Here is a 26,803-nt window from a genome sequence, read left to right as displayed (position 1 = left end):
GCAGTGGGCAGTGTGCTCGATGTGGATGGATGAGTGAGCGGGCAGGGGACGCAGGTGGGTAGAGTGGTGTGTGCAGATGTGAGCAGGTGGCGTGGACAGTAAGCACGGGTGAGTGGAGTGGACAGGGGGTGTGCACATGAACGGGTACAGTGAGTAGGGTGAGCAGATGTGGATGGGTGCAGTGGGCAGGTGTGCGGACAGACAGAGGAGGAGGGCTGTGGACGGTGCAGGTGCAGGGGGGTATGGGCAGTGTGTATGCGTGGTGCACGGTGCAGACAGTGGGCGGTGAGGATGGGGGGGCGGTGCGGACAGGGGTGGTGAGGATGGGGGCGGTGAGGATGGGGGGGCGGTGCAGACAGGGGCGGTGAGGATAGGGGCGGTGAGGATAGGGGCGGTGCGGACAGGGGCGTTGAGGATGGGGGGGCGGTGCGGACAGGGGCGGTGAGGATAGGGGCGGTGAGGATAGGGGCGGTGCAGACAGGGGCAGTGCAGGCAGGGGCGGCGCGGACAGTGGGTGGTCTAGACAGTGGGTAGTGCAGGCATTGAGCAGTGTGGACTGGGGGGGGTTGCGCAGTGTGGGCAGTGAGGACAGTGGGTGATGTGGACGGGACGGGGAGGGCGGTGTGGACAGGTGGGTGGTGCAGACAGTGGGTGGTGAGGGCATTGGGCAGTGCGGACAGTGGGCGTTAGGGTGGGCGGGGTGGTGTGGACAAAAGGGCAGCATGGATGGAGTGGTGGTGCAGACAGGGGGGTGGTTTGGACAGTGGGCGGTGTGGACGGGGATTGGTGAGGACATTGGGCGGTGTGAATGAGGGTGGTGCGGACAGTGGGCAGTGTGGACAGTGGGCGGTGTGGACGGGTGGGCGGTGCAGACAGTAGGTGGTGAGGATATTGGGGGCAGTGTGGACGGGAGGGCGGGTGCGGATGGTGGGACGGTGTGGACATTAGACAGTGTGGACGGAGGCGGGTCGTCCGAACAGTGGGCAGTGTGGACGGGGAGTGGGACAGTGCGGACAGGTGAGCGGAGTGGACATTGGGTGGTTCAGATGGGGTGGGGTGTATGGAAGGGATGGCAGTGCGGAGAGGAGGGGGACAGGTGGTAGGGATGTGCGGGGTGGTGCGGAGAGAGGGCGGTGTGGGTACTGGACGGGGCGGTCGGGGGGAATGTGGTGCCAACAGTGGGCAGGGCGGTCAGGAGAAGTGCGGAGATGTCGGTGTGGTGCGGGTAGTGGGCGGGCTGGGCAGTGGGCGGGGCGGTCTGGGGGGATGCGGCGCGGACAGTGGGCGGGGCGCTCGGTGAGGACAGTGGGCGGGGCGCGCGGTGAGGACAGTGGGCGGGGCGCGCGTTGAGGACAGTGGGCGGACCGCGCGGTGCGGTGCGGACAGTGGGCGTGGCGCTCGGTGGGGGGGGCCGCGGAGAGCAGGGCCTGTCCGCTAGGCCGCGCTGTCGAGTTTGACATTTCCCGGTTTTCCCACATCCATGAGCCGGTGAGACGGAGACGGAAGGCGGGCGGCAGCGGGTTTGCCGCTGGGTTTCTGACCCCTCGATGGCGGAGACGAAGATAATTTACCACATGGATGAGGAGGAGACGCCGTACTTGGTGAAAGTGGCGGTGCCGCCGGACCGGGTCACTCTCGGTCACTTCAAGCAGGTTCTTAACAACAGGCCGAGCAGCAGCTTCAAATTCTTCTTCAAGTCCATGGACCTTGACTTCGGGTGAGTTCGAGCCCCCACCCCCTCGGGGCAAGGTCGACCTCCGGCCGCTGCTCTCGGGGAGTCCGGCCGGGGCCGCTAGTGGAGGGGGATTCGGCGGGGCCCCGCTTTCCTGCGCCGGGGCTTGGGGGGCTTCTGAGGGATGATTGGGTGAAATGGGGGAGATTTGTACCAAGCCAGTGTGAATGCGGAAGGTCTTGTGCCCGCTGCCGGGTGTTTGATATTTGCCCCGCACATGTTTCGGGTGTAAACTGCAGCTTGTTTCCCCGGTGACCCGGCCAACATACATTCACCTTTCAACCAGCACCACCAGAAACACGTTAAAGCCCCATTCATTCATTGTTGGGTCTGAGATCTTGTGAGTCAAATGGCGGCTGCATTTGTTTACATAACATTGATTGCACTTGGACCATAGAACCATGAAGGTTTTACAGCACAGGGGAGGCCATTTGGCCCGTTGCTTCAGGTACTGATTTTAGCCAACGCAATCCAAAATTTGCCCAAAATTTCTCTTTAGTTCTGGTGAAGAGTCATACGGACTCGAAACGTTAACTCTGTCTTCCTCCTCACACATGCTGTCAGACCCGCTGAGTTTATCCAGCAATTTTTGTTTTTGTTCCAAAATTTACACAGCTGTGGAGAGAGGACAGAAGTGTTATATCTTCCAATTCCAATATTTATCCGATTTGCCCCTAATGCAATGGTCTGTCCCTCAACCACTCCCTATGGCAAAGCATTTCACACTCCTAACAGTGCAAAGGAATTTTCCCTGACCTGCCTCCTCACTCCGTGATCATTTTAAATTAATGGTCCTTCATCACTGAATCCCCAACCATAGGGAATACCTTCCCTATTCACAACATCAAAAGCCTTAAGAAATTTTAAAAACACGATTAAACCACCTCGTGGCCTTCTCTACTCAAGTGGAAGCAAACAGTCTTAGTATCACTAGTGTCTCCTCATAACCATAGTTTCTCAATTCTGGCATCATCCCGTTTAAAGACTTACATTTATATAACACCTTTTATGACCTTGGGGCCTCCCAAAAAACTTTAGAGCCAATTAAGTACTTTTGAAGTGTGGTCACTGTTGTAAAGTAGGAAATGTGATAGCTATTTGCACAAAGCAAGATCTCTCAAAAAGCAGTAAGATGATGATCAGACTATTTGTATTAGTGAAACAAAGGAAATGCCAGATCTGCTGAGCCTTTCCAGCCTTTTCTGTTTTTATTTCAGATTTCCAGCATCTGCAGTATTTTGCTTTTGAATCAGTTTTTATTGATGTTGGTTGACAGAAAAATATTGACCTGTGGCACCTTATCAGAGGCCTTCTGGAAGTCCAGATATGCTACATCTACAGGATCCCCATTATCCACTTTGCTTGTCACGCCTTCAAAGAACTCTAGCAAATTAGTCAAACACGATTTACTCTTCATAAAACCATGCTGACTCTGATGGATTGCGTTTTGACTTTCCAAATGCCCCATTACTACTTCTTTAATAATGGATTCCAACAATTTCCCAATGACAGACGTTAAACTAACTGTTCTATAGTTTCCTACTTTCTGCCTCCCCCCCCCCCCCCCCCCTCCTTTTTGAATAAGGGTGTTATATTAGCATTTTTCCAATCCGGAGAATTTTGGAATATTATAACCAATGCATTCACTATCTCTGCTGCCACTTCCATTAAGAACATGGGATGTAGGCCATCAGGTCCTGTGGACTTGTCACCCTTTAATCCCAATAGTTTGCTCAGTACTTTTCCTCTAGTGATGGTGATTGTTCTAAGTTCCTCCTTCTCTATACCCCCTGCACTACCTGTTACTATTGGGGTGGTACTAGCGTCCTCCACTGTGAAAACTGAGGCAAAATATTGATTAAGTGTCTCTGCCATTTCTGCGTTCCCCACTATTAACCCTCCAGCCTCATCCTCCAAGGGACCAACATTCACTTTAGCTACCCTCTTTCCTTTCATATACTTGTAGAAGCTTTTGCTATTAGTTTTTACATTTTGTGCTTGTTTTCTTTCATATTTTATCTTTGCTCTTTTTATTATTTTTTTAGTAACCCTTTGTTGATCTTTAAAAGTTTCCCAATCTTCCAGCCTGCCACTGACCTTTGCAATTTGGTATGCCTTAATTTTTGCCTTTGTTATCTTGAACTTCCTTGCTTAGCAGTGGATGCTTTCCCCCCCTCTTACCATCTTTCTTCCTCTTTGGAATATATTTCACTTGGGAGGAATTGAATATCCCCTTAAATATCTGCCACTGTTCATTAACTGGGCCTACCCTGTAGTCTTCCTGCCCAGTCCGCTAGGGGCAAATCTGCCCTCATACCTATCTTTGTTTAACTCCAGAACACTTGTGTGGGACTCAAGTTTCTCGCTACACCTGGAGTATTGTGTGCAGTTTTAGTCTCCTTATCTGATGTACTTGCTACAGAGGGAGTGCAGCGAAGGTTTACCCGACTGGTTCCTGGATGGCGGGACTGGCATATGAGGAGAGGTTGAGTCGATTAGGACTATATTCGCTGGAGTTCAGAAGAATGAGGGGGATCTCATAGAAACCTATAAAATTCAAACAGGACTAGACAGGGTAGATGCAGGAAGGATGTTCCCGATGGTGGGGGAGTCCAGAACCAGGGGTCACTGTCTGAGGATATGGGGTAGACCATTTAGGACTGAGATGAGGAGAAATTTCTTCACCCAGAGGGTGATGAGCCTGTGGAATTCGTTACCACAGAAAGTAGTTGAGACGAAAACATTGTATGCTTTCAAGAAGGAGTTAGATATAGCTCTTGGGGCGAAAGGGATCAAAGGGTATGGGGAGAAAGCGGGAGCAGGCTATTGAGTTGGATGATCAGCCATGATCATAATGAATGGTGGAGCAGGCTCGGAGGGCCGAATGGCCTACTCCTGCTTCTAGTTTCTATGGACACCAGGGAGAACTCCCTTCTCCTCTTGAAAATAGTGCCATAGGATATTTTACAACTACCTCAGAGGGTAGACAGCACCTTGGTTTAATGTCTCATCTAAAAGACGGCATCTCTGACAGTACAGCACTCCCTAAGTACTGCATTGGAAGTGTCAGCCTGGATTATGGGGCTCAAGTCTGTATAGTAGGACTTGAACTCATGACCTTCTCACTCAGGGGTGAGAGTGCTAGCCACTGAGCCACAACTTAATTTGGATGCTACCTAAGGCCCTAGAACTTGGGCCTAATCATTGTTTTGTACAAATGTATCACTTTTTCTTTCTGATTGTACTTTATGTTCCAGTTTTAAAACACATTTAAAATGCCTGCATCCTGACTTCCCAAAATTCTGTATTCGAATTTCTGGTGTCTGTTTTACCAACTGAGAAGCAGCTGACAGAGAAAATAGAAATAATGAAATATTGCCCAGGGTGTCAGGGAGTAGGGTCTCAAATCACCCGACCTCACTTCTTTTTCCAATCCAGCAATGCTTTATAAATGTTATTGCTGATCTTAGGACCCAGTGTGGAATCAGATCAGGTGAAGACACACATTTTAGGGAAGGAGCAATGGGTCTAATTTGCTATTGATGGAAAATGCTCATCCAGTCATAATTAAATGCAATATATTTACTGCTCCAAAATAATAGACAAGGAAAGTACCGACTACAGTCAGTGTAAAAATACTCAAATTTGAGATTGGGTTGTTTAAATAACAGTATACCATGTCACTGCAAATCATAATTTACTCCCTGTAGAAGTCACTTGGCCCATCATGTCTGTGCTAATGTTTGATCTTCAACAATCCACACTAATCCCATCTCTTGGAATGATATAAGGAGGCCAGTCGACCCATCAAGTCTGTGTTGGTTGTTTCGAAGAGCCACTCCCCTGCTCTTTTGCCACATCCTTGTAATTTTTTTCTCCTTCAGGTATTTACCTACTTTTTTTGTCATAACTTTTTTCGATTCTTTTTTCAAATACTTATGCAATTCCCTCTTAAATGATGTTCACAGATCTTCTGTAACAGCCACTTGGCACCCTGCCCTTTGTCATTCTGTTTACACCTAGCAGAGGTATTTAACCTGCATGTTATTAATCTCATTTAAATAGCTTATGCTGCCACTCTGCTGTGTGATCAACCATTTTATTTCATTTTATTGATCTGGACTAGGCCTCATTGGATTAGTTGATTTTCGGTCCAATACCTTTAGTTGAGACTTCTCTCTTCTAGCTGTTTTCATTGTGAACCTGGTTGTGTTTTGATCACTATTTCCCAAACATGTAGGTCACTTACTGGTCCTGCTTCATTACCCAGAGACTGCATTATGGCCGCAAATGTTGCCATATCCCAATCTACCTCAGAATTGTTAACTCCTCATCTTATTACACTCCTGCCTACCAGTTACGTCCTCAATCTCTTTTCTATTGTTGGCTGGTCTACAATGTTCTCTCAATACAATAACTGAACCAGCCAGACAGACTCTCTGTGCATACCACCATCAACAAACCTTTCTACAGCTGTAATTAGTTGGTATGGCAGAACTCTTTTCTGGTTTTCCTTCTGCATTTCTCTTAGAGACATTATAGCCAGGAATATTTCATTGCCAATCTTGCCTTGGCTGAAGTCAAGTTTTCTTCCAAGGCTGTCACATCATGACCCTTCATTTTAATTAGTGCCTCTGTTCACCAATGCTGCAACCCTAATATACTCATACTTCTCATACTTTTCCTTATACTGATGGCCATTTTCCTTTTTGATTATTCTTTCTCTTAATCTCACTCCTTTCCTACTGACAGTTTATCTTGCCGTACTCTTTTTTTTTTTAGATTTGCCCTTCTACCATATTTATTCCTTATGTCGTGTCAATCATGGTAGTACTCTCACCCCAGAGTCAGAGGCTGAGGATTCAAGTCCTCCTTCAGACACTTGAGCGCATAGTACAGTACTTAGGGAGCACTGTACTGTTGGGGTGACCATATTTCAGATGAGATGTTAAACCAAATCCCCATCTGCCCTGCCAAGGGGACTTATAGCCTCCCATAACACTATTCTGATTAGGAACAGGGGCATTATACCTGGCGTTCTGGGCCAATTTTTATCTCTTGACCAATGTCACTGAAACAGTTTATCTGATTTGAAAGGTGCTATAAGAATGAAGTATTTGTTTCTTACACAGTAGAGGGACAGGCACCTCAGTTGAATCCAATCCCAGTTGATGTCCTAATCTGCATCTTTAGCGGATCAGGAATGCTGATGTTTGCTGTTGGTTTGATTTGAGTGGTGGGGGTGGGATTGCTGAGCCCAGACTGACAATAAATTTGGGATTTTCTCATCTGTAGAGCTGAGTTACATTCTATTTTTATCCCCCTGAGCCCTGGGGCAAAACCAGATTCAGTGCTGTTAATGAAAGGAGCACACTTGCAAAAGGGCTGGGAATAGAGCCAGATTGTGCGAGGGTCATTTTACACCATCCATCACTCTTTCCTGGGTCTTAAATCTTTCTGTACCTAAGTCATGGTCACTGATACATTGGTGGACAAGGCACCCAGTAGGTGTTGAAGAAACTCACGCATGTCCTTGGGTGTCAGTGAGAATTGGGGGCAAAGGTCAGCAACATGACATGACAATTTTTAAGACGTGCAAACAAAGTCCACCTAACCTTTACACAGCTCGCCGCATGAGTTAATTTTCAATCATTTCTCAAAGGTATCTGTTTTGCCCAATTTCCTCATTGATTTTTAATATTTATACCATTTATTAATAATGCCTTAGTTGATCCATTTGAAGATTGCTTCTGAATTTGGAAATCTTTGGTTTAAAGGAGAGAACAAAAGATGTAGCATTTTGGGGAGAACCTTGGCAGTTGAAGGGACGGCTGCAGTGGCGGAATGATTAAGATCAGGGATGTGCGAGAGGTCAGAATTGGAAGAACACAGGGATATTGGTGGATTGTAGAGCTGGACAAGGCTACAAAGATAGGGGCAAGGCCATGGAGGGAATTGAGCACAGGTTGAGCATTTAAAATTCGAGGTGTTGCTGGACCAAGCCATTGTAGGTTAGCCAGCACAGAGGTGATGGGCAAATAGGACTTGGTTCAAATTATATTCAGTCAAACCTTTACCACAAACCTACAGCAATTATTTTAAAAGTGGCATAATCCCCTGATACAAATGAGACTGTTCTGCCTTTTCTACCTCCCTCCTCATGATTAAGATCAGTCCCACAGTTGCTGACTTGTGCAGTCTTTGCACAGTATGGGGCTGGCACCAGTGCTTGTGATTCATAATTTATAAATGGAGTTTGCAGTGGCAGTGAGGGATGCAGAAGTTGTAAGAAATATAAAATTACATTCTTAGTTTGAAAGTAAGGAGAGTAAGTTGCTGCCACAAATAGTGCCTGTGCCCACTGGCTGCATTGGGGAGCTTTGATTTGGTGTCTACTATCAATTGCCTTTGTCTCCAATCGGCAGTGTCACGCCAACATTCCTTGCAATGCTCATTGGTTGCTTAAGTTGCCATTCTTTGTATGTGCGCCTTGGCGGTGAGTTTCAGCAGACTGGTTACTGGAGGGATCATGCCCGTGGCTAACGCTCCATGTGTTCTCCTGTTGTCTGTGCATTATCTTGAGTAATGCTGTGCTCTGTACGTTGTTATCCAGTAGGTACCACCCTGCGTGAGACCTTCCTATATGTCATCTTGTGAATAACACTCTGGCCTATGTGTTGTTACTCTGTTGGTAACCATACCCTTTGTGGAGATATGTGTTATCCTCTATGAAACCGTTGCCTCTGCATACCTTGTAAATGAAACTCTGGCATTGTTATACAGCTGGTAACACTGTGTGTTTGGCCTGTGATGTAACACCAACCATAGAGGAATCTCACTCCTCTCCGATGTCAGCAAAATCTTTGCCAGAATCCTTCTGAACTGCTTAGTGCAACATCTTGACCAGGATCTGATGCCAGAGAGTCAGTGTGGTTTCAGAAAAGATTGAGGAACCATTGATGAACCAAGTTAGACCGGCCCAGGGGAAGTGCCAAGAATGTGGACCTCTGCAACACGTTAATTGACCTGACCAAGGCTGTCAACCGCGAGGGCCTTTTAAAGGTAGTGAGAAATTCGGCTGCCCTGAGAAATTTATTGCAATGATTCAACAGTTTCATGAAGACATAGGTGCCCTGGATAATGGTGAGTCTTTTGGCCCATTCCCAGTCACTAATGGAGTTGAACAGTACTGCATGATAGCACCAGCCCTCTTCATGTTTTTCTCTGCCATGCTACCCGATGTCTTCCATGATGATGATGCTGGCTTCAAAATCAGTGCAAGGATGGAAAGGTGTTCAATCTGAGATGACTCAAGGCAAAGACCAAGGTCTCCAAGGACACACTTGGCGATTTCCTGTTTGCCGATGACTGTGCACTAGCTGCTGGGTCTGAACTTGGTCGTGCAATATAGCATGGATTTGTTCTGCAATGCATGTGATAACTTGGGTCTTACGATCATCACAACGAAAGATAATGTTCCAGCTGCTCCAGAAAAGCCCTAACTCGAGCCCAAAGTTTATGTTTATGACCAGAACCTGTCAGCAGTGGATAAATCGACTTATCTTGGCAGCACACTCGAGCTGTCTATGTTGGTGCTGAGACACGTGCAAGAATTGCCAAAGCAAGTGTAGCCTTTGGCAGACTTCGAACATCAGTCTGGGAACCAAGAGAAGTCTGCCTACCAACTGAATGTCTATAAGAGCAATTGTCCTGCCCAATCTGCTCTATATATGAGAGACTTGGACTGTGTATCAGTGTCATGCCAAGCGGCTGAACCACTTTCACTGAGGTATCTTTGGAATCTTTTGAAGAACAGATAGCAGAACAAAATACCAGATACTGAGGTGCTCACCTGAGCTGGCATGCCAAGTGTCCACACCATTCGGAGACAGTCACAACTGAGTTGGGTTGGTTACTTAGCCAGTATGTCTGACACACTCTTACCAAAGTGCATCTTCTATGGAGAGTTTGAGTCTGGGGTGCACTCTCATGCTAGTCAAAAGAAGCACTACAAGGACACACTGAAGCTTCACTTAGGAGTTTTGATTTTGACTTTGAATCCTGGGAGAAGCTCACCCAGGGTTGCTGCACCTGGCACAACCAAATGAAAAATGGTGCGGCCTCTTTTGAAAGCAAGTGCTTATCAGAAACAGCAAGAAAATACAACCAGAGGAAATCTCAAGCCAGCAACTCATGCAAAACTCTAAAACATCTGTGGTATCCTGTCCTATTTACAGCAGAACCTTGTGTGCAGATCAGCCTTGGCATTCACCTGCATACCTACTGGAACCCTACTAAATAGCGCAAATAATGAACGTGGTCATTTTTGCCTCGAAGAACCAACAAGAAAAGTGCGCTTTGTATTTGGCCTGTGTGGTACCACCTTAAATGGAAATTTGTGCAGACAAAGGTTTTCAAAAGAAGTTTACAGGGCAATATTTTATCCATGACGTGCCATTCCCAATGGTGGAACTGGAAGTGGGCAGAATGTCCACTTTCTTCCTTTTTACTTGTTCCTATGTGATTCTAATTAAAATTTAAAGTGCTGGCAGCAGGCACAGAAGACACATGCGATCACACAGTGGGGGAAGCTTCTCATTGGTGAAACCAGTCAGCTGACCATGCAGCAAGTATGGGCGGGCTATAAAAGAGCCTCCTGGTCAATCAGGGTGGCTCTGCATCATGGCTACAACATTACTGCCAACTCTATTGACATTAACAAGACATATTGAGAGCACAAAGTTAGCACAGGCGTTTCTGAAATGTAAATGCCACTTGTAAATATTGCAACATTACATTGGTTTCACTTTATTCATCTGTGCATCATCGTCCTTTTGTTGGGCTGAGCTTAGAGAGCTAACTGTACAAGCATGCCTCATGGTTGGCACGCATTGATGGTTACAGGAGAGTTAGGGACGTTGTCTTTATTGTGGAAGAAATGATGTGCATTTGTGTTCACTCTTTATTGAATGTTCATGCTAGTGTACAGTTTTGTACTCGCCCCCACTGTGAAACATGGTTGAACTTGCAGGCTCAGCTGGTCCTCCCTTCTATGCAGTGTAAAAGACATTGCTCTTGCAGACCCCGTAAAATTCCCCCCATAATATGCACTGTAGGACCTGGGCTGGGAATAGCACTTAGTGACTTGCCCTCTTGTAGGGCAACTGCCACAGGGGACAATCTCAAGGTAAGGGGTCGATAATTTAGGATTGAGATGAGGAGAAATTGCTTCACTCAAAGGGTTGTGAATTTTTGGAATTCTCTACCCCAGAGGGTAGAGGGTTGCTCCATTGTTGAATACATTTAAGGTTGGGATAGACAAATGTTTGGGTCTCAAGGAATTACGAGATATGGGGAGCGGGTGGGAAAATGAAGTTGAAACCCAGGATCAGCCATGATCGTATTGAATGGTGCACTAGTCTCAATGGACCATATGGTCTACTATTTTTTTGCACTCCTTAGTGCTTAATGAAGAGAAGGACAACGGCAAGCAGAGGTGAATAGGGTGGTAGGGTACTGAGCACCCAATCATAGAGGGGTTTTCTTTAAGAGGCTTGAGAATGTGATGCAAGAGTTTGACAGGCAGGGATTAGTCACTGGTGGAGGAGGGAGCAGGGATTAGTCACTGATGGAGGTGGAGGGCAGGAGCAGTAACAGAATGTCCGATTAGCTTGTACAGTTGGCACCAATTGGCCATGTGATTTGAAATCAGCTGTGGTAGATACTACCAGTGGAGCTGCTTCAAGGCAGTGGGGTGAGGATTTTGGGAGCACCAAAAGGGCGCAGCTCTGAAGTTTTGAGTAACTGAAATGTGTTGAGTGGGGAGGACAGGCCAGTGAGGACAGCATTTGAGAAAATCTGTTGGTGAAGGCAGCATCTAACTGTCATTCAATCCAGGGTCAGTTGCCACTTGTTTTCATGTTGTTTAAAACTGGCGGAGAGAGAGAGCATTAAGTGGAGGTGAAGAGGGCATGAATAGTTTAACAATGAAGCTGTGTTCTAATTGTTTCAGATTCATTTCCTCCAGTTAAAATTCAAGAACTAGCTTCCTGTGAATGAAAATCTAATTGATGGATCACACTGGGAAGGGCTGGGCGTGGGTGCAGGGGAGGTGGAGTGGCCAGGGAGCCATTATATCAGTACACAAACACATTCAGATCAAATATATCTGCAAGTGGAGCAGTTACAGCAGCTGCTGGGGGTGGTGGTGGATATGTGGTGTTTCAGAGAGAGTAAGAGCACTGGATTCTACTTTAAATGAATGTATGCAGTGAAATTGATGTAAGTGCACGAGAAAAGCATCCTTTGTAACCATAACGATGGAGGAAAGCCTTCTGAAGAAAGATTGTAAGCAGGGATCGGAATACTGTGGCCACAGTATCAATTATAGATGATATTTAATGTAAAAATAGAGTGCTGGCAGCAGCTGCTCTGACTGGAGGTTGGGGAGACAGCTCTTCACCTTTGGTTTGCTATTTCAAATTGGTCTGCTGCCTCTTCCTGATCTTGACCTGAATGTTTATGGTTTAGATTTGGGGACACAGAATGTCGTGTTGTGGCTGCGATTGAGTGGATGCATTTTATCTCTCCTGGCACTTTGCCCAAGTGACAATTCTTTATGTGTGAGTCTAGATCATGCAGCATCAGGCTATTCAACTGCATGGGGCTTCCTACCTTGTCTGGATCTGGCTTTCTAAATATCCTTTTTAGTTCATGCAGAGTCTTTACTAGACTCCAGCCGTATATTTTCGCATCAGATGATAGCCTGTTTGCCATGAACTTCTGCATACCTTTTCATCAATCTAAGGACTCCATTATTGCCTTCTGTTCTCCAACTTGCAGCTGTCTGTCACTAATATTCTTACATATACTGTGCAAGCTCGGATTATAAAAATTCTCCCAATGTCTTTCAAGATGCAAACCACAGTTTCCGTGACCACTTACCCAAACCTACACTGGTGCCCAAAAACAGCTCGTAAAGTTTGCAGTGAAAGGAGTCACAACCACAGTCCAGATGGCTGAAACTTTATTCTACTTTTTAAAAAAAAATTCAGAGCCAATTCCTTCACTTTCTCCTTCAATCCCTTGAGACTTGTAACTGAGAGGGAAATTAACAACAACTTGCATTTATTTGATACCTTTTTATGGAATTTAATGTTCCAAAGTGCTTCACAAGAGTGATTATCAAACAAAATTTGACAGCATGCCGCTTAGAGATATTAGAACAGGTGACCAGAAGCGTTTTTAAATTTGTTCACTGGATGTGAACATTGCTGAAAGGGGCAATAAATGCTTATTGTCCATCTCTAATTCCCTTGAATATGACATTGTGGTATCCTAAGCCACTTCAGAGGGCAGTTAAGAGTTAACCGTGTTGCTGTGTGTTTGGAACCACATGTAGGCCAGACTAGTTCAAGACAACAGATTTCCTTCTTTAAAGGACCAGATGCATTTTTGGGACAGTCCTGTAATTTCATGGTCACCATTACTGATGCTAGCTTTTTATTTAAGGTTTATTTAACTAATTAAATTTAATTTCCCCACTTACCGTGGTGGATTTTGAACTCATGTCTCCAGGTCACTGCCCCTGGCCTTTGGATCGCCAGTCCAGTAATAATATATAGGTTTTAAGGAGCATCTTGAAGGAAGAGGAAGAGAGGTTTACGAAGGTCTAGAATTTGGGGCTGAGATGGTGGAATGATGAAAATTGGGGAGATGGAAGAAGCTGAATTGGAGGAGCGGCAAGATCTCGGAGGGTTGTAGGGCTGGAGGTGACAGAGGTAGGGAGGGGTGAAGTCGCTGAGAAATTAGATAGTGATGTGAATTTAACATTTGCTGCATTGCATTATTTGGAGACAACATAGGTCAACGAGCGTAAGACTACGGTTCTGCCAGCCCTATTTAAAAATATTCACCTGAGAGAGCATAAGTGAGGTGTGGGGATAACCTACATCTGATACAGAATTACCCCACCCCCCTTTGATGTGGCTGCCACTAGCCCACCTTGCACAACAGATTAGGAATCCTTCAAAGCAGGGATTGAACCCACATTCTCAAACAGCAGGACAGAGTACACGTAAAGATACATAAAACCCGAAATAAAAATATCCGAGAAATAAGGCAGCTCAGCAGCATGTTGAAAGAGAAAAGGCAGTTAATGTTTTGGTTGTGGGTCCGTTCATCGGAATATCCGAATGCCCCCACAACACGCTGTGGAGCAACTAGAGATTAACAATAAATGCTGCCTTGTCAGTGGCACCCATATAAATAAGTTTTTAAAATTCAGCTCAGAAATGAATTTGAGCGAGCCTCAGACTGTCTTTTTAACAATAGAGCTTTGGAAAAACATAAACTTGGTGATCCTCATGTGGAAGATTTAAAATATGGAGACAGCAGGAATTGAGGAAAAACAGCAAAACAACCCAGATGATGTCAGCTGAGCTGGATCTGCAAATTTAAAGAGAACCCTGTCGAGTTGGAGGCAGGTGTCCTTCCTGCCTGCAATTTAAATTTGCAGTCTGACAGATCACGAAGGGAAAAAAGTTGATAAGTGCCTTGCTCTATTTTTGCCAGTGGAAGTTAAATTCATCCACAGCATTTCAGCAGAGGTAGTCTCTTCTGCACGCTGCATTAGTGCCTAGCTTCTGCATTTTGCACATTTTCAAGACCAGGCTAAGTGTAAATGACAGTTCTCAAAACTGCTCACTTACCTTCTAAATGAGCAAATGATGCCTGGCATGGGGAGTTTAAAAAAAAGATTTTGATTTAATAAGGACCCTTCCTTCTCTCCCTAGACTCTAGTTTTGGAATAACTATTAGCAACCAGCGATGGCATCATTCGTTCCTGGTATGGTATAGACCAGATGCTCAGCATGTTATGCCCAGTGTTGGGAAAACATCCTACACAGCACTAACTTGATCTTTCCATTCCCTGAGATTGCCAGGCAAATACTAATTAGTGGAGCAGTGGTGCAGTTTTTGCTGTGCTGAAACAATGTTGGAAATGTACAGCCTCATTTAGAGAGGATACTCCCTGCTGTGTGCAGCAGCTGTCTGCGCTGAATTTAAAATTGCTCCCTGTACAATTTCCATTTCCTTCTACGTAGTACATTAAGTAATTGTGCTCTAACTAGAAAAACAAATTACGTTTGCATGAGTTCTATTGGTTAGAATACCACAGTCAAAAAAGATTAGCCAGGAGCAGTTTATAATCTGTGAGCTTTGAAATGTGTCCTTTGACCCCCAGTTTGCTTGCACAGTAACAAATGGCTGGCTGTATTATTGAGGTCCGTTCAGCAAGTTGGGAAATAACCAGTTTGCTCACTGATTGTGGGGTTCTTTTGGATTTGGAAGTTAAGGTGAAGGGTTCAGGTCTTTAGTTCAGAACACCAAGGGGTGTCTGATCACCTCCCAAAACATCTTGCATGTGATGAATTAGTCTGATATGCAGTCACTGGTATGAAGGTAAATGTGGTTATCGTTTTGGAAACAGCAACATACCACAAACAATGTGATAAGTGACCAGTAAATATTGTTTCTAAATGTTCTCAACTCTGACCAGACTTATTGCCCATTTCTAGTTCCCCTGAGAAGGTATTGATGGGACTTCTTATTGTACAATGGTGTTGGGGTTACAAAGGATTACCAAGAGATTGACCCAGCGAAGGAAGAGGAATGGCAGGTGATATGTGCCTAAGCCATGTGACTTGGAGGTGATTGTATTACTTGCTACTCTTGTCCTTCTCGGTGATAGAGCATTCAAGACTGAGAGGTACTGTCAAAGTAGCCTTGCAGAGTTGTTGAAGTGCATGCACCAGTGCTTCACAGTGTACTGGTGGGGGAGGAAGGGGTGCACAATATCCACCAATCTAGTGAACTTCTCTGTCCTGGATGGTCTGAAACTTCAATGTTGTTGAGGCCTCGCCCATCCAGGTGAGTGTTCCATCACACTGCTGACTTGAGCTGCTTGGTGCAAACAGGTTTTAAGGAGTCAGGAGATCAGCAATTTGCTGCAGAGTAAAGTCTCTGTCCTGTTCTCGAAGCTATGGTGTTGAGAGTTTAGCTTCTTTCCATGAGCTATAGCTCCAGCCACTGGAGGGTTTCCTTTCCGTCTGTTTTCTTCACTTTTCCTAGGGTTCCATGGTGCCGTACACTGTCAAACACCACCCTGATCTCAAAGGCAGCTACTGTCACTGCTTTCTTTTTAGAAATTAGCTCTTGCATTCATGTGATGATGAGGACACTTCTGCCATGTGGTACTGTGGTGAGCAATGAGGTCTGACAGAGTTCAGTAACTTGGCTCCAGCTACCCCTACATACACAGTCTGATCTGTGCCTCCTCTAACTGCTGCTTGTTTGTACAGTGTGCCCTCCACACTGTGCTGCATTAAGACTCCATATATTGTCAGTTCTGATAAAGGGTCACCAACCTGAAACATTAACTCTTTCTCTCTCTACAGATCTGCCGAGTATTTTCAGCATTTTCTGTTTTTATTTCAGTTTTCAGCATCCACAATACTTTGCTCTTGTATATGCTATTGTTTTGTGTTGTATTATATGTAGTGGGAGATTTGCAAGCTAGAAATGTCCAGAAGCTTTGGAGAGACTGAACTGAATGGATCGGGTGAAAATAGTGGTGTGTGGTGGAAGTAGGTTGTGTGTCTCTTGAGCGTGTTGGCCCTTTGCAGAGAGCTGTTGATGGTGATTTATCAAAGCTATAAAGGGAGTCACTGCAGATACTCCATAACACAATCTCTTAAAACCCATTACAGAGAATGAATGATTGTGGCCATATGTGCTCACATTGATTTATCCTTTAAATGTTCTGTATGTATAATCTCAGCAATTGAGCCTGTGTATCACCAGAAGCCAAACATGAGGAAGGTAGAATGTTGAGACCAAGCACCTACAAAATGCGACAGTAAATTTAGCCAATCTATGAATCCTGCCAGTAGCTCATGAGCTCATAAACAGCTCAATTTATGTGCTGTATTGATGAATGTAGCGAGTGAGGGTGGAGTCGCTTGGAGATGAGTTCATGGAGCAGGAAGGAGATGGGGAATGGCAGTGGAGTGGACAGTTTGATCCCAGCAGTGCTTCAAACATTCCATGCATCTGCAAACACTATGCTATTGTCTGAAACACAAGGACCCTCAGCTCAACTCAAGCCCTACTTTAAAGGATATGAATGATGTGACTTATCTGCACCCTGTTACCCAGTAGCTGAGGTGAGAATCCCTGCTGAACTCTGCACTCATTACAGATAAGGGTGAAAAGAGACCTCGCTCTCCGAGCGTGTGTTCACTAGCTGGTTTCAGATTCACTCGCAATGGAGCCCTCATCTCTGCTGATCTTGGCTGGGATCCTAATAAAGGTTACAATTGACCTCAGGGAGGGGAATAAATCACTTAACAGCTCTTGATCAATGACCCTTGCTGGAAAGTGTATGTATGTGATTGTCAAGTGCTTGCAGGCAGCAATGCCCCCACGGGTACCACAAACCTTTATTGTCCAGTCTCGCAAGAATGACCATGTTGGCGAGCAATGGAGAGCAGCTGTATTCCATCAAGTGTCGATACCTTCAGGAGAGGAGGGGACCTGAAACACATTGAGAATCAGAACCTTCAAGGTAGGAGGAGACCTGACCCAATGTTCCCTTCAAAATTTCATTGTTGTGTGCAGCCAGTTTTTTCAGTATTTGGTCATAGAGTAATTTACGGCACACAGAGAGGTCATTCAGCTCATCAAGTGGTATCTTCAAATATTTTTTGCACAGCCATGTTGTATTTATCATGGAGCAAGGCCTGTACAGTACCTCCCAGGCTGCTGCAAGGTCAAGCATATGTGCAGCTTAGTTGGAATGGTGACCTTGAACCCCAGTGAACGTTAATACCTTCAAGAGAGGAGGGCCTAAAACCCAGTGAGAATCAGCATGCTTAGGAGGGGAGGCAAGGAAATAAGAGTGTGTTCTTTTCTGATGGTGCTGCCCTGGGATGCTCAAGCATGATCGCAATATTCCCTTTACACAGTCATTCCTGTTAAACAACTTCCAGCTAACCATGGCTATGGACCATGTGGTTAGTGAGTAAGTCAGTGCCTGAGCAAACATTCCATGCAAATACAAGCCTTTCTTACGGTGAACTAATGATCAGAGTGGATTTAGTAGTGTACAACCTTCTCTCTGCCTCCAATTCCATTTGGAGGCCCATCCAGTCTTACTCTATAAATATATGTCAATGAGTTTAAATGGATTTATGTATCTTATCTCTCACTATCTGATCACAAACCTCATTCCTAACACCCCATGTTAACCTAAATTTCTCGGTCTTTAACATCCATAAGTGCAATTGAAGTAAATGGTGGCTTCTTATATCCACAGAACTGCTCAGTTAGCAGTGTTTAGAATGCAAGCTCTCCAGCTCCTGAGCTCCTATGCTGTCACAGTATTCTAGCACACTGCCCGATCAGTGCTCCACTTTAACACTCAGTGCAGAAATCTCATGGGCCAAATTGGTCAGAAGTGGGTGACAGAAAAATGGTGTTGATGGCCTGAGTGCTGGTCTATCGCCTCTTCCTGGCCCAGGCAACTTTCATTAGGGCAGAAGGAGGGTGGGCTAGTGAACTTGCTGCAGCACTGATCAGGCCATTTAAGACACCTAAGGAACTTGACTTCAATTGTTACAAATTTTCACGGGTGGGTGGCTTTTAGAAGCCTTCTAATGTAGCCCAGCTCAAGGGTGGTGAGAACAGCGTTGTAGTATAAGGGTCTAGCACATATAGGGTTGAAGTGTGATGGAGTACAGTACACCACACAGTAAGAAAACACATGGCTTGCACCTAGGGGTCAGTCTACATTTTTTATTCTTTCATGGGATGTGTGCACAAGCAAGCATGGAGACAGCTCCCAGCTTGAACCCTTTGCTATTTATATGTACATAGTTCTTATAGTTAATAAATACATACAGTTAACCTACGGAAGACTACGAAGACTTTATTAGACTACCGAAAGATATCTGACACCCTACAAAATGGTGACAGTGAATGGAAAAACCCAAAACCTTGCAAAAACTGCTGAGGAACGCTAAAATTCTGTAGGACTAAAGAAACATTCAAAGAAACATTCTGTCCTGCAGAAAAGCTCGAGGAAATTTGCCAGGGAAAAGCTCCAACGAAAGGTTTGGAAGCTGAAGACAGAAAATTAAAATGCCTCACTGCAGCAGAAGACTTCGTAGAATCTCTTGGAAGTCCAACTTCAGTTCCCAGAGTGCAGAATCAGCAAACCTAGCAGGGATGAGCTAAAACTTTTAAATTACAGGATAAAGCATGTCCTGAGAAACTTCTAAATAGTTCAGTGCTGAGAAATTGCCGTTTAAAAATCTGTTGGAGAAACCAGATTCTCAAATTGACGCCTGAATGCGTGGCGTCCGAGTTCACTCTGAGAATGGGGGAAATTATAATGAGTTAATTCAGAAGAATTGCGACTAAAGAATTGGCTTTAAAGACCAGCAAAGGCCAGGATTTGACACTTTTGCGACCCTAAAGCATAGCATTGAAATGGAGACGTCACAGCCAGTCGATCCATGCAGCCATTGTTGAAATTTTTTTCAAGCTGAGTGCAAACGCCATTGCAGTGGTAGCTTTCCAAACCGGCAAGCGCAGTAAAGCCTTTGTCTCCAAACGAATGGTATTGAATTTCGGCAACTTCTTAAAGCTGATCCTATACTTCATAAAATTTTCTTAAGTATGGATCAGAAACCCACTCTTCCAGATCAATTTGGCCTTATCCAAGGCCCAGATAAATCTCACAATTGGGGACATTGGAGAAAAAGATTCCTTAGATACATGATTGCTTCAGGTCTGAATAAAAATACAGAAGCTGAACAAGTTAACACACTGCTTTATTCAGTAGGCTCTAGTGGACAACATTATTGCTGGACAAGGAATCAATGAATAATCTGCTAAATTTGACAAAGTACTGAAATCATTCGATGTTTGTTTTAACCTAAGAAGTAACAAAATCCTTGAAAGGGCTAAATTTAATAAGTATGTCCAGTAGCCAGGAGAACCTGTCTACTCATTGAAGAATGATCTGTAGAGAATGGCTGAAGGCTGCGAATACAGAGATCTAAAATCTGAACATATCAGGGATAGAATAGCTGTAGGAGTAGCAGATGACGCACACTCAGACATGCTACAAACGAAAGAAGATCTAACCCTGGAGAAATCTATCCAGATTATTAGGCAGCCTGATCTCAGTGTGCAGCACAGGTCCATTTTAAGAGGGGAAAGTAAACCCCACAGCCCAGTTAGTTGAAGAAACAGGAACACTCCAGGCCAAGAGAAGCAATACCCTAACTGATCAGTAGAGCAATCATGCCAGCGCCGTGGAGCAAAGCACCCTCACAGACTAAATCAAGTCTTGCAATTTTGGCCCAATGCTTTCAGTGTAACAGAATTGGACATTTTAGTAAACTGTGCAAGGCCAAAACGTCTAAACGCACAGAAGAACCAAAGATGATTCATGAGGTCGAGACTACACACCAAGAGGATACACTGCCATGCTCCTTGGGTGAGGTGAAAGATGCAGGATTTTTGTATTGGAATGCAGACATTTCGGTTGACAGCTATCTCACAAAGTTTAAATTGGATACGGGAGCCAGTGTTATAGTCCTATCGGACAAAGAATTGTAGCTGAGACCATGCTGGCTTCGAACAACAGGCACACCACCGTTTGGGCCTGGGGGAATCCGACTTCCAGTCACAAGCCTTGATTCTGGAACCACGAAGGTATGGTAGCAAATAAATCCTCAGACTGATGTATACCACCAATAGCCAGCCATTTTCTCTTTTGAGCAGAGAGATGCCTGCCTAGCCCTGAATCTTCTCAAAACTCTGAAGATGTCAAGACAAGCACTGTCGTAAACTATACAGAACTGCAAGTTCCCGAGAGCTCAAACAAGAAAGAGTAACCTGACTGGTACTTCAGCAGAGCAGGTTTGTCCATTTTCACTACAAGTGCTAGGCGACCACTCAGATGATTACCATGATGCCTCTCAATGGAAGATGTACAAGAGAGCAACCAGAAGAGCTTCAGCCTTCGGCTCTGAAGACTGTTGATGAAGTCAACACTATGACACAGAGCAAATGCTGCATCTCGCAGCCAGCATGACAGTGCCACAGATGATGCTGGACCCAAGTAGCAGCCGTCCATTGCAGACAGCACGGCATACGAGCCAAATGCAAAGGTGAGCTTACTAAAAAACCACATCCTCATTACAGGAAAGATCATCTACTGTCACAGAGGACATCACAACGACCCATACAATGAAGGAAGAAGAGGAAAAAAACGACATGGAGACGAGCACCACGTTCACCCACCCCACAAGAAGTGGGATGGAACAACAACCACCTATCACCACAACTGTTGAATTGACACACATCGGCTCAATTCCAAGGAATGCAAGAAAGAGGATAAAAAGATACCCAGACGTCAGAACAACCTCCAAATTAATAGAGTTTACCTGCCACTCCTCTGATAGTAATGGAAGGGTATGAGGCCTCCAGATCGCCGGAACCTATGAACTCGGAGACTTGAGAGGTTGGTGGGGGGGGGGGGGAAATGGGGTAGTAATAATGATGTAAATACAAGGAGTAAACCAGAATAACTTAATATATTGGATAAAAACTTGGGGAGGTGTAGTATGAGGGTCTGACACATATAGGGTTAACGTGGGAGTGAGTACAGTACTGCCTACACAGTGATGTAAGGAACACAGACTTATTCCAGGGATGGTGGGACTGTGTTAAGTTATGAAGAGAGATTGGGGAAACTGGGCCTGTATTATCGAGAGTTTCGAAGATTGAGAGGTGATCTCATTGAAGCCTGCAGAATACTTAAAGGAATAGACAGGGTAGATGCATGTAAGATATTTCCCCTGGTTGGGGAGTCTAGAACCAGGTGACATCATTTCAAAATAAGGGGGAAGCCACTTAGGACCAAGAGGATGAGAAATTTCTTTACTCAGAGGATTGTGATTCTTTAGAATTCTCTACCCCAGAGGGCCTCAGAAGCTCAGTCATTGAGCATGTTTAAGGTAGAAATTGATATATTTCTGATTAACAATAGCGTAAAGGATTATTGAAGTGTTCGATCAGCCATGATCGTATTGAATGGTGGAGCATGCTCGATGGGCTGAACGGCCTTCTGTTCCTATGTTCTTAACACATGACCCACACAGCACAGTATAGTTCTCGTAGTTAATAAATACATAGTTATCCCTACTTAAGACTATGAAGATTTCAGTAAGACCTACTGAACAGTATCCAACCCCTACAGCAAGGCTCAGCTGTGTTTTGAGTACAGAGGATCAATAAGTCGCAGTGAAGAGGGGCCTGACCTCCATCACATCAAGTTGAAAAAATATTTACAAATTCTCACATTCCTACACTATCTTGGATTCTATGTCTCCATCTGCCCTCCAAAATGTGAAAAGCCTGCGCTTTCCATTTTCCTACTATAAAAGTTACTGTCCAAATGGCTGCTGAAGCAAGTTGGAACGTGGCTCACATTTCCAGTAACCTGGGTCTCTTCCTGCCACCCCGGACACTAATTGACTGGCAGCTCCCTCCCCAATTCAATTAGCAGCTCACCTTCCCCCAAAATACTGAAAAGTTTCTACTTCCTGTTGGGGGGCAGGTTTACAACCTGGAAACAAACCCGCCCCTCGATTATGCCTTTGCCATGAAAATCCGGCCCTCTGTTTGTAAGTGTCGATGTAAACTGACTGCAGACGCAAGCCGGCTATTTATGTTGCTGACTGGGATTCTAATTAAGCTACTCTTCCCCCCAACTCAAACAACCCCCCCGCCGTGCTGTGAAGGGGAGCCTCTTCGTGTGTGTATGCGGTGAAGCTGTATGTGAGCTGAATGTAGGATTAAGGGGGGAAGTGGGTGTTGGAGGGGGTGGGTGGGAATGAGGCACCAGGTGGAGTGGCATCACAGCTAAGCCTGAACATTCCCTCTGGCTGCACTTTCCAGCAGGGGTTACTGAATCATGATTGAGAGCAGGAACCCTGATCAATTCATTCTCTCTTTTGTCCCCACACCCACTAGATCCAAAGTGTACTTTGTCAGTGTGACTCGGTATCACATGAAAAGCCGGGTATCAACTAATGGAGCCACTGGAATGTGGGGGAGGGGAGGAAACTCATTGCAACTGGGTTTAATGTTTACACATTCTGGGGACTGTGTGTACCAATAGCTCCCCCTATATTGTTGCATGAAAACACTGCCAAGGCCGATACAATGCTGATTAAATACATAGCAAATCTCTCTTTACACTGTCCCCATGAAACACATTCAAGGCAGCTACCATACCAGTCGGATTTAGGGTCAAGCAACTCTATGCAGAGTGCCCAGATTAAACAGTGCAATTTTCATTTTTCTACGACCATTTGATAGCTGTCTGGGACAAACTGTCTAACTGTCATATTTGCAGGTAAAGGTAGATCAACACTTTGGATGAGACCCATTGCTGAATAAGGCCCCTTTCCCTCCAAACTAAGAATGATTTGTGCTCTGGACCTGTTGATTGACACTACAGCAGATTCAATTCGTGTGGACCTTGTACCAAAAAAAAGCAATGTTCATATCATGTACATGAGTTGGATCTTACAGATTGAGAGAACAGTGTTCCAATTCTCAGCTCCCGTGACTTGGTGTTTAACTGACTACTCTGCCTAGACATTTTGTAGGGTTGAATTTGTTTGACTTACTGTGATTATCAACAGTCTGCCATTACATTGGAGTTTATCTATGTACACTCCAGCCCAGGATCATGGGACTATGGATAATTAGCAGCAGCAAATCTCAAGGAATTAGGAGAGCTGAACAAGGGTGAAGAGAAAAATGAGAGTTTCTAGAAGCTGCTGGAAATTTTGATTTTCCTCAGCTGACCTTTTAGATTTTTGAATCTGTTCCCATTTAGAGGAAAGGTCAGTGTTCTGACTGCAGACTCTACGCCTGCTTGTGAAGCAGACTGTTTTTACAAAACAATTGTTGGTTAGCTTACTTTACTAGAACAAATCTACATTTTGTTAGAGTACTGTGTGGTTAACATGCATTCTCCTGGATTGTGGCATCCCAGGTTTCAGTTGGAAATATGGTCACACCCCTTGTGCCAGGCAGGCAGCTTTGAAACAATTTTTCCCTCCAGTTTCCTGACCTCCTCTCTTGGGTGAGGCTTGTAGCCAAACTTGATTCTGACCTGACAGCATCTGTGGAGAGGAATACAGTTAACGTTTCGAGTCCATATGACTCTTCATTAGAACTAAGGAAAAATAGAAATGAGGTGGAATATAAGCTGGTTGAAGGTGGGTGAGACAGGTGAAGCTGGATAGAGGGTCAGTGATAGGTGGAGGCAAAGAAGAGATTGCTAAAGATGTCATAAATAAAAGGACAAAAGGGTGTTGACAGTGGTGATATTAGCTGAGGAATGTGCTAATGATGACATTAAGGGTAGAAAGCAGGACGAGCAAGCGACACATAGCCCTAGTGGGAGTGGGGTGGGGGGAAGGTATCGAAATAGGCTAAAAGTTAGTGATAAAACAATGGACGGAAATACATTTAAAAATAATGGAAATAGGTGGGAAAAGAAAAAAAAATATATAAAAATTATAAATTATTGGAAAAGGGGGGATCGGAAAGGGGGTGGGGATGGAGGAGAGAGTTCATGATCTAAAGTTGCTGCACTCAATATTAAGTCCGGAATTAATATTGAGTTCAGCAACTTTAGATCATGAACTCTCTCCTCCATCCCCACCCCCTTTCCGATCCCCCTTTTTCCAATAATTTATAATTTTTTATATATATATTTTTCTTTTCCCACCTATTTCCATTATTTTTAAATGTATTTCCATCCATTGTTTTATCTCTACCTTTTAGCCTATTTTGATCCCTTCCCCCCACCCCCACCCCCACTAGGGCTATGTGTCGCTTGCTCGTCCTGCTTTCTACCCTTAATGTCATCATTAGCACATTCCTCAGCTAATATCACCACTGTCAACACCCTTTTGTCCTTTTATCTATGACATCTTTAGCAATCTCTTCTTTGCCTCCACCTATCACTGGCCCTCTATCCAGCTTCACCTGTTCCACCCCCCTTCAATCAGCTTATATTCCACCTCATTTCTATTTTTCCTTAGTTCTGATGAAGAGTCATATGGACTCGAAACGTTAACTGTATTCCTCTCCGCAGATGTCGTCAGACCTGCTGAGTTTTTCCAGGTATTTTTGTTTTCGTTTCAGATTTCCAGCATCCACAGTATTTTGCTCTTATCTTTGATTCTGACCTTACCCGGTCCCCACCTGGGTCACAGTTTCCAGAGAGATTGGGAGCAGTAGCTGTGTTTGAATTCATGTTTGTCACTCCCTAGCCCAAGAATACTGGACTGTCTATATCGCCCCCTTCTAATGAGATCGACAAACTCAGCACACACTGCAAATCAAATCTATGACTTTGCAGCCTGTATGACCCATTGCCTTTAGCCACTGAGCCTTTGCAGTGTTCGTACCACCTCTGCTGGAAAAGCAGCCATTCTGTGTTCCAGTGGAAAGTATCCAGATACAGCAAGCAAATAATCTAAAAGTCATCAAAAGGCTTTCTGGAATGTTAGCCTATTTGTAAAGGGGTGGAATACAAAGGGGAGGAAGTGATGCTTCACGAGCAGAGCCTCGATCAGACTCTTTTTGGAGTACTGCATTTAAACACCAAGTCACCAGACGTCCTTGAGGGTAACAGTGAGCAACCACATTTCCCAAGCATGTTAAGTATTTTGATGTGCAGGAGTTAGGAATTCCCTGTGGGTTTAAGTGAGCAGCTCAGTGGTTAACGCCGCCTTTAACTTGCCTCAGAAAGAAAACAAAAGACAGTTGTGTCTGGTCACAAAAGCTCAGCATGATGCACCCACGTGCAAATTGTTTAAATTATCAGTTTTACGGACTGAGTGGAGAATGCCAGAGCTAGATCAGCACCGGCCTCGGGCCAATCTGCTGGACTTTAGAGAAAAGAGTTAATGTGATGTTTGCAATGTGAATAGATCTGCCACAACTAATAAACTTAACTGTCCTTTAAATTGCTGGAGGGCAGGGTTGTGGCAGTATTTACCGGGATATTTGAGAAAAGGTGGAGGTTAGGGGAGAGGGCTGAATATGCTTTCCAGAAAGCAAAGTTTAAAATTGTGCAGGTTCTCAGCTGATATTTGGCAGCCTGTACCAATATTTTGGGTTCTTTTCCAGAAGGGAATGTGCTACATTTGTCTGCACCCTACCCTTCTCCACTGCCATGCTAGCCCAATAACTTCAGAGATTTCAGCACATTTTTAATAAACCTGACGAGTGACTCCCTCTCAGTCACTGGGATACCAGTGGGAATTATTGGATAAGAAGCAAGGTGAGAGTGACTACCTTTGGCATCTAGGTGTTGACAGTGTGTGATATCAAGGAGCCCAAGCAAAATTGAAGTCAGTTGAAATCAGTGGGAAACCCTCCACTGGTTGGAGCCATAAGGAAGATGGTTGTGGTTGTTGGAGGCCAATCATCTCGGCCCAGGATTCACTGCAGGAGTTCCTCAGGGTAGCAACCTAGACCCAACCATCTTCTGTTTCATCAATGACCTTCCTTCCATCATAAGATCAGAAGTGGGGATGTTCATTGATGATTGCATAGTATTCAGTGCCATTCACAATTCCTCAGACACTGAACTTAAGGTGTATCTTTATAAAACACTGATTCAGCCTCAACTGGAATGTTGTGTCCAATTCTGGGCACCACAATTCAAGAAAGGTGTGAAGGCATTGGAGAGGATGCAGAAAAGATTTATAAGAATGGTTCTGAGGATGAAAGACTTCTATGCATGCAGGAAGACCTGAATGACATCCAGGCTTGGGCTGATAATTGGCAAGTAATGTTCACACGACACAAGTGCCAGGCAAAGGCTGTCTCCCGTTGACCTTCAATGACATCACCATCACTTAACTCCCCCGTCATCAACTTCTGGGGGGTTACCATTGACCA

At 44.9% G+C, this 26,803-nt stretch overlaps 1 protein-coding gene across 3 annotated transcripts in view; it reads left to right on the top strand.

Annotated features, from left to right (window-relative positions):
* Positions 1 to 1,412: 1,412 nt before the first annotated feature.
* Positions 1,413 to 26,803, top strand: part of LOC144690450 (segment polarity protein dishevelled homolog DVL-1-like) — a 119,100-nt gene continuing 93,709 nt past the window's right edge. For all 3 annotated transcript variants that reach the window (XM_078557966.1, XM_078557965.1, XM_078557964.1), the window contains exon 1: positions 1,413 to 1,717. In XM_078557966.1, the coding sequence (XP_078414092.1) occupies positions 1,548 to 1,717 (170 nt within the window). In that variant the 5' untranslated portion in view covers positions 1,413 to 1,547. The remainder of the gene's footprint in view (positions 1,718 to 26,803) is intronic.

The sequence above is a fragment of the Cetorhinus maximus genome, chromosome 15, assembly GCF_964194155.1.
Source record: "Cetorhinus maximus chromosome 15, sCetMax3.hap1.1, whole genome shotgun sequence".
Taxonomy (NCBI): Eukaryota; Metazoa; Chordata; class Chondrichthyes; order Lamniformes; family Cetorhinidae; genus Cetorhinus; species Cetorhinus maximus.
This window is presented reverse-complemented; position numbering and strand designations above follow the sequence as displayed.